This window comes from Asparagus officinalis, chromosome 7, assembly GCF_001876935.1.
Source record: "Asparagus officinalis chromosome 7, Aspof.V1, whole genome shotgun sequence".
NCBI lineage: Eukaryota > Viridiplantae > Streptophyta > Magnoliopsida > Asparagales > Asparagaceae > Asparagus > Asparagus officinalis.
In genome coordinates, this window is record NC_033800.1 from 138544596 (window position 1) to 138553096 (window position 8501).

Below are 8501 nucleotides of genomic sequence, written 5' to 3' on the forward strand. Positions count from 1 at the left end.
TAAAGAGAGACATGGGTGTGTGTATAGCGTTGAGCTAGGATACTATCAATAGTATCCAACATGAAGATAATATCAACCAATTTTTTTAATTGAAACCCAAAGTTAAAAATTCGAACAAGTGTATGTGATCTACTATACATGAACTATCTGGAAATAAAATTTTAGAGGATTTTAACATCATTAACTCATGCATAACATGTCGTCAAAATCAACCTTCCAGAATTTTCATAAAGCTGCTTAATTTCTTGCCTCTTGATATATGATTCAAAACATGTCGAACTTCTCTGAAATTTTGTTTCTAGATAGTTCATGTGTAATAGATCAATCCACCAGTTTGGATTTTCAATTTTGGGTTCTAATTTTCAAAAATTGACTGATAGTACCTGCATGTTGGATGCTATTGACAGTAGAATACACACACACATATATAGAGAGAGTATTTGAGATAAACTACTATTAATAGTATCAAAGGTTTGAATAGCATGGTCAAATTTAAATTTTGGATTTTCAAATTGAAATTTATACTGTTGGATGTGATACGTTACGCATGAACTATCACATAAACATAAAAATCTAAAGATTTAGAAGTGTTTCTAATAATTTATCAAGAGGTATAAGATTATTTGATTTCATGAAAATTATTATGTTTTAATTTTGACAACACAAAATGCATGGTTAAAGCACATCTAAAATGTTGATGATTTTATTAAAAAATAGGTGATGTGTAGTAGATCATAATTAACTGTGCGGATTTTCGGCTTAGTATTTACTAATGTAGATTGTATACATGTGTCTTATATATACATGCATTGTGTACCTCAAACAAATGTGTAATCTGAGAAGCTATTATATTTTGCAATATAAGGTATCCATGGAGAAATTTTATGTGTATAAAGCTTTAGGCTATAGCGAAATAAAACAAGTATATAGCTCGAGGCTATAGTGAAACAAAACCTCTCTAACACAGAGGCTACTGCATGCTTTCGCTCAACCTGACGACACCTTCTCTCACCACTTTTTAGTGCCCAAATGTAGAAACATACCCTTCCGTCCTAAATTTTCTTCCTTCAAACCGAGATCCTTCCAACTGTTCCTATTTTAGTTGTTCACCACTTCAAAAAGATAGACCACATCCAATTATCAAGCACTCTGCTCATCTAATTTCATACCAACAGCTTCCTGTAAAGCCATAGGGTTGATTTTTTCTTTTCTGGCAACTCAAGATGAGTCTGGGATTGAGAGAACCAAGCCTAAGCTAAATGCAAGGGGAAATTCCTGTTAAGGTTTCAGAAAGAATTTTCAAGTAAAATATCTAGCAGAATGAGGGCAAGGCAGAGCGGAACAGAATCATGTGCAAATGTAATGGAGTTGATTCTTCTCTGCAATGCATATCCTTACTGAATTAGAAAATTCTCACCAAAAAATAATTATTTAATGTCGATCCAAATGTTGCAGAAAGAAAAGGAGTTCCAAGCATGCATGGAGACCCTAGAGGGCAGAAGATTCTTAAAGGCTATAACAAAGTTAAAAGTTCAGTCAATCTCAGAGCAAAAGTTGCCGGAGAAGGAACACTAGCATCCTTACAAATTTCATATGCAATACCGAAAGTCTTCTAATGACAAAAAACATGCTCTCTGAACTCCGACGTAAAAGAGGACCAAACAATCACAGACACAAGATCAATTATCTGAGCACACTCAAGAACTGCCTAGCGCCATAGCAAACCCATGCAGTTGGAGCGGCAAATTGCCACATTTCATGAACCGCCGCGACAGCTTTTGTTTCCAGCACAACAACTTCACCTTTGCTTATGTAGTAGAAGCAGCATTTTCATCAAGTTATAATGGTAATATCAGCTCAACACATTAAGTTTCAGAGCAATGTGCATATTTTGACTGTTAGGACTAGACCTACAATCTAATTGAGCTACTTACAACAGATATCAAATCAAATGGAGGGTTTGAAAATAATACCATTCCTCCATCAACTTAGTCTTCTCTTCGATCGGAATCGTCGGCGAGTACTCCAACGGATGATAATAATCATACAATGCCTGCCTTTTCTCATCATACTCAGTATTCCCCTGCTGCAACAACCCATGACTAGCTAATCCCCACACCAACAAAAAAAACCCAATCAAATCCAAAACCCCAAAACAATTTTAAAAAGAAAAGAAAAGAAACAATCTTTTCCTAATCAAATACATTACTCTGTCCACGTCGACCGTTGATCGAGTACTTGGTAAGCGTCCCATCGAAATCAGCAATCACCTGCAGCTTGCTCGCGCCGGCGCTTCGAATCGCCGCCGTCTTCCTCTCGAGCGATTCCCGATCCCTAATCACGGCGTTTTCGCGAGACATTGCGGTCGAAGCTAGGGTTTTGCGGTCTCGGGAAGAAAAAACCCTAGAAAAAGTGTATGCAGTTGAGGTGTCCGAGATATTGCGCGAGAGAGAGGCATTTAATGGCGGGATTAAGTGAAGGATGGGTAAGTTGGTGAGGGCTAGAAAATCTCCGGGCCTCATTTGATGATGGGCCGGATGGAGGAATGGGGATCGTTGCTTCTTGTTTTGTGATGCATAAAGGTTCCCTTTTTTTTTGCTGCCTTTTTTTTGGCTTTTTTAACTTTCCTTTTATGATTTATTTTTCAAGGAAATTAGAGGTGGGGTTTGATTCGTTAACGATATGGAGATGCGATGAAGAGCTGTTGGTGAGTATTAAGAGAGCATGTAGGAGTGACTTTAAGCAACAAAAACATGTACAATGTGTTTTATGGAGGATGGACAAAATTGTACAAATGGAGTTTTTTCTTGGGAAAATTGCTTGTAGCAACTTCCAAAAATAATGTTATGCATCATCGTCCCCCGCAAAAAGTCTCATGCTACCCAACCCTTATACAGATAAATTTGTGCAACTGCCTCCCCAAAACTGTATAAGCTCACAACCCAATAAGTCATTACCCAAAATACCCTTCCCATTTAAAAACTAAACAAATATGGCTCCTCCTTCCACCTTTTTGCGCGATTCTCGAGATCCTCTATCCTCTTCTTCTCAAAATACCCAACCGCTATTTCTCATCACATCTGCCCTCTTCTTCTCAAGATCTCGCTCCGCCGTCGCCGACAAGGACCCCGATCGCTGACCGCAAGCTATTCGTCTTTGACCCCTACAACGACATAGCAATTTAGTGAGCTCCAACTTCATCTTCGGCTTCGCCCCCTTACAGCAAGATCAACGAAGCTACCACCGCCGACAAGGACCCGCCGACCGCAAACTCATCGTCCGCAGCCATTGACCCCAAACTCTCTTCTTCACAGTGTCTCAATTGAACCAAACCCTCAATTCGAAGCCCTCGTTTTTTGGTGAAAATCTAGGATAGCGAAATCAAGTTCATCATTTGAATCATATGAATCAACAACAAGAAAAGATGAGTTGTAAGTATCCATTGTGAATTTATCATTGAAAATTATCCACAATTGTAAGTAGAGTCATGTTATTTTCTCTTGTTTTTACAGTAAGGGTGATATAAGAATATGTGCAAATATACGTGGTTACTATGAATTCATGAAAAAAGTTGTTCCACGAATTAGACTGGATCATTAGAAGGCTTATGGATCCTCTAATTTTAAACTTATATTAGTTTTGAAGCAATTCCATCAGACAGAGACACAATCATGCTAGTGATTAATCATCTTGATTTGGCTACTGGAAACTTCTTTTTAACGATAGCCAAATGAGAAAAAAACAAGCGTATACATTTGACGTATATTGGGTGCAAAAGCAAACTCGGTCCTAGGATGAAGGGAGAAATCGGAAGTGAATCGTGATACGGCGAATAGGATTTGGGTTACGTCCTTCAATAAGAAGCAAAAAAGATGCTTACAAAAGTAGATATAGACTCCAAGTGTATGAATGAATGCACCGTGAATATGTTCAAGTATATGACTTGTATAGATGTAACTGATATTTACCCATGGGCGACTATCATATATAATAAAGTGTGGGATTCTCTAAAAGCTGCAAAGATAGCTAAAAAGGGACAGACGTGCCTAAGTGGTTGTGTTCCCTTACTATCAGTGAGTTATTTGTGATATTTATAGTCAAAATGTAACATTTATCTGTCATTTGTGATATTTGTCACTTACATATGACATATGTTATTGATATGTTACATTTATTTGTGATATTTATAGTTAAAATGTGACATTTGTCTCTTATTTGTGATATTTATCTTTTACATATAACGTATGTTCCTGATATATGACATTTGTGATAGCTTTAATCTGTAATAGTTTAATCTGTGATACGTGGTATGAAATGAGCTGACTTCATTGATTGATTGTTGATTTTTTAAAGCTATGGTACTATGAGATCACAAACATCAAACAATACACCAAAGTCAATGATTTGAAGCCATTAGTGAGTAACTAGACTTTGGAAGGTAAGAAAGTAGGTTCATTGCGAAGTGCAACAATTATGAAAAGTCGGGAGCCGTAATCCACATCTTATCGGAGCAAGATATGTCGCAGTACATTCATAAGGAGATCAAGGGGGAGCCTACAACAAAGAAAGCTAAAAGAGAGGAGAAATTAGATTCCGAAAACTCTTTAAAAAAAGAAAAGAGTTAAAAAAGAGGAAAAGAGTCAATCCACTATTGCGTGTGTTAGATAAGTTTAATTCTTACCATGCGATATTTATATTTTGACGGTGATAATAGTCTTTTTTTTTATGTGTTTATTGTTTATTTCATGTGACTCTTATATGTGGGCTGTGATAATAAGTGGTATTCTGTGATATTTACCTTTTTTCTGTGACATTTACATGTAGACTGTGATACATTGTTATATATGATAATTGATTATTCCTTGTGACATTTACTAGTTGATTGTGATAAATATAGTGTTTTTGTGATATTTATGGTAGAATCAACTTTCTTATATGTGAAATTTATATGTGACCTTCTTATATGTCGCATTTGCTCACTAAAACTTAATTGTTAATGTAGAATGAAGCTTATGAGAATCTATCAATGTTGAATGAAGCATATAAGCAATAACTTGTTAGAGTCGGCATTGATACAAAGGCCACTAAGGTCGATATTGAAAAAATGTTTAGGCAATAGAAACAAGAGAGAAAAGAAGGAGGAGAGAAAAGATGAGAGTAGAGGAGATGAGGAGGTAAGAAATATTCTCCTATTTCATGTACTCCTTTGTTCTACAAAATATTCATTTTTATTGTAACATTTATGCAGCCTGAGGTGGAGTTAGAGGGGAAAGATGAGTCAGAGATAGAAGATGACCACGGAAAAGAAATGGAAGAACATAAGAATGACCGAGTAGATATAGACATTGAAGTTGAGGAGGTAACAATTTCCTATGACTTTAACTTATTTGTGACACTTACATAAATCATGTGATAATTACTTCTTACTGTGATTTTTACATATTACATGTGACAATTACTTATACTCTATGACAGTTACTTATTTCCTGTGGTTCATGCATATTTTTTGTGATATTTACAAAGTTCTTGTGATACTTTCTTATTATTTGTGACAGTTGACCCTTTCTTGTGACATTTGCTCATCTTATGTGATAGTTACTTTACTTCTGTGACTTAAATAATATGCCTAGGACATTTTCTTATTATTTGTAATAGATAAATTCTACTTGTGACATTTGCTCATAATTTTGTGACCCTTAATAATTTTTTGTGACATACACTCATTAACTGTGATCTTTATATAGCCTGTAGATGTGAAAGAATTTTTTAAAGGATACGAGCAAAGTGCTAGATAACAACAAAGAAGCCTAAGTTCTTGGATTCTCCATTCCGAACAGCTTTCCCTAACAAACGAAGTAAAGTGAAGAAAGCTCATGTCATGCTGGAAGATGACTATGACAAGAGGGAGAAGGAAAAGGAGAAAAAACTTGTAATTGCATATGCCGATACGAGAACATCTGTAGAAGACTTATGGAGAAGAGAAAAAACTGGAGAAGAAAAGAAATCATTGTATATATTATATATGGGCATTCCTTTTCCATAAGACTTTGATAGCAGGCTCCCGGGAGTCGTTGATGACGGATTTTATCATAATTTTACTATTCAGAATCTACTTCATTTTACTGATGATGAGAACAAGTGGCTTCAACATTTTCTGGCATTAAAAGTGGACAAGCAAGTATCAAGTAGTTATTTATGAATTTCATATGAGATACTTACATATAGTATGTGATAACTAGTGGTTTTATGTGACCTTTACCCGTTTCCTGTGATATTTACATATAGTCTGTGATGATTAGTGGTTTTATGTGATCTTTACCCATTTTTAGTGATATTTACATGTAATCTATGATGATTAGTTGTTTTATGTAACCTTTAATTGTTTCCTGTGATATTTACATATAGTCTGTGATAATTAGTGGTTTTCTGTGATACTTATACGTTGATTGTGTTATGCATATTATCTAGAAAGAGGACTGTTTATGAGATCGGCAACCACATTATAAATAGATATGATATGCTTCATCTGTTACGTGGTGGAAGATTAAAGGACGATGTATTATTGTATTTAACTTATGGTGTTATTCAAGTTTGTTACTTTTACATTGATTTTATTGCACTTGCAATCGGTGGACCGTTGAAACATTATATATATGTTGTAAGATTTAGAAATGGCTAAAGCTACTAGAAATGTGGATATGGAAAGAAAATTTATAATATCACATCATATTTAAGTATGGATAATATCGATCATAAAGCTTTTACAAGTAATGTTGCATTTATATGTTATTTAACATTCTTCCTCTTCTTTTTCTTATTTGTTTTATAGATTTGGTTGCTAACTAATTCAAAAGTGGACGAGAAAAATATATATGAAAAGTATATAAAGTAGCACATAGATGATGGGAAGGAAGTTCTATTAATTCCAATATGTCACGCTTGTAGGGTCAAAAAAATATATGATTGATTCTTGTTTTAGGAATGAGTTCTATTACTTGGTAAGAATTCCTTACAATCACTCTCTCGAGTACAGAGGAAGAGAAGATTAATTTGATTTCTCTTTTGTTTCAAGTGGGTTCTAGATGGTGAAAAGATACCTCACTCGATACTCAAGTCGAGTTTGCTTCCCGTTGACGATCAGATCAAGATCGCTTCAACTCGAAAGAAGAATTAACCTCTGTTGATGGCTTTAATAGTTAGAACCGAGGTTTGGGTCTTCAAAGAACGTGAGTGCTAGCCTTGGTTTCTTGTAACTGTGCTCGTGATAGCTTTTTCATAGATGCTTGGGGCTATTTATAAGCCATTATCAAGTAACTGACGTGCTGAAATCGTGGGTAGATTGGCATAACTGCCTCCTGCAATTTAGCCCATGTTGGCTGACTTGGTCCTCATGACCGTTACAGCCGAACTTCGTGTGGATGACGAGCCTCATTGCGTGGTAAGATTCATCAGATTAGACGAGCCTCGACACGCAGCGAGGTTCGTCTAATAAGGCAAGCTTCATAGTATGGTAATTTTCTCTTGACGAACTTTGTCTTCACTGACTTCGTTTGACGAGCTTTGCCTTCACTGGCAAACTTCGTCTTCAATAGCTAAGTCCAACTACCTGTTTGGGGAGAAAGTTGATGTCTTCATTGATGTAGTCATTACAACTTTAGTCGTTACAATAACAATAAAAAGATAGTCTTTTTATAAGACCCTTACATAATGAAAAACAAAAAAAGTACAACTCTCGTCAAACAGCGCAACGGGTGTTTATCGCCCGTTGCTTATGTAGGATCTTAGCCTGTGACGGGGATATTGATATCCGTGGATCACTAAACGATCAAATCAGATCCGGAGGTTCGTTGATTCGCGAAGGAATCAAGAAGCTGAAGCAATTATCTCAGCAACGGTGAGATAATCACTCTTCTCGAGATCACCACAATGGGGTAATCTCAAGGTAAAGGACCGGGACGTGTAGATCTAACGAGCTCCTCTTCTTTATGCCGACAAACTTGATTCGATCTCGACCTCTCTTCTAAAATTCGTGCTCCTTTAGTCTTCAGTTTAGCAGGGCTTCGTCACGCTCGTGAATTCCAGATTTAGAAAAATAAAGGCCCTAGGGCTGTATTAATAGGCTTAGGGACCCCTGTTTTTGGATAAGAATGATCGATTCGATCTTATCTTTAGTTGTAACCACTTAACCATGTTCTTGGATATTATTCTATCAGTTAAAATAAAATCCAGATGGTTAACAATCGAAAAACAGCTTTAAACTGCCAAATTTTAGTTTTTCAGGTCTGCGAACACCCGTGGGTGTCTCGGCGTGGCCGAGACACTTGTGAGTGTCTCGGCCTGCATGGGTGGTCTTGCCTAGCCGAGACACTACCAAGCGGGTGTCACGGCGAGGCCGGAACATAAGTTTCATCGACAGCGTTCTGTCGCATCTTCCCTCCCATATTTTGTTGTCTGAGGACTTAGAATTGGCGTGATTCAAGAGTCGCGTTGACAAAAACGCG

At 36.5% G+C, this 8501-nt stretch overlaps 2 protein-coding genes across 2 annotated transcripts in view; one reads left to right on the forward strand and one right to left on the reverse strand.

The window, feature by feature from the left end:
• The window catches only part of LOC109848670 (7-methylguanosine phosphate-specific 5'-nucleotidase A), an 18977-nt gene extending 16246 nt beyond the window's left edge, over positions 1-2731 (reverse strand). The window contains exons 1-2 of the mRNA XM_020418293.1: positions 2210-2731; positions 1974-2106 (exon numbers count right to left, since the gene is read on the reverse strand). Coding sequence (XP_020273882.1) covers positions 1974-2106; positions 2210-2522 — 446 coding nt within the window. The 5' untranslated portion in view covers positions 2523-2731. The remainder of the gene's footprint in view (positions 1-1973; positions 2107-2209) is intronic.
• On the forward strand, positions 2986-6343 carry LOC109851096. Its single transcript, XM_020421199.1, has 4 exons — positions 2986-3431; positions 5003-5174; positions 5249-5359; positions 5745-6343. Exons 2-4 carry the CDS (start codon positions 5034-5036, stop codon positions 5793-5795), a joined length of 303 nt encoding a protein of 100 aa, XP_020276788.1. The 5' UTR covers positions 2986-3431; positions 5003-5033; the 3' UTR covers positions 5796-6343.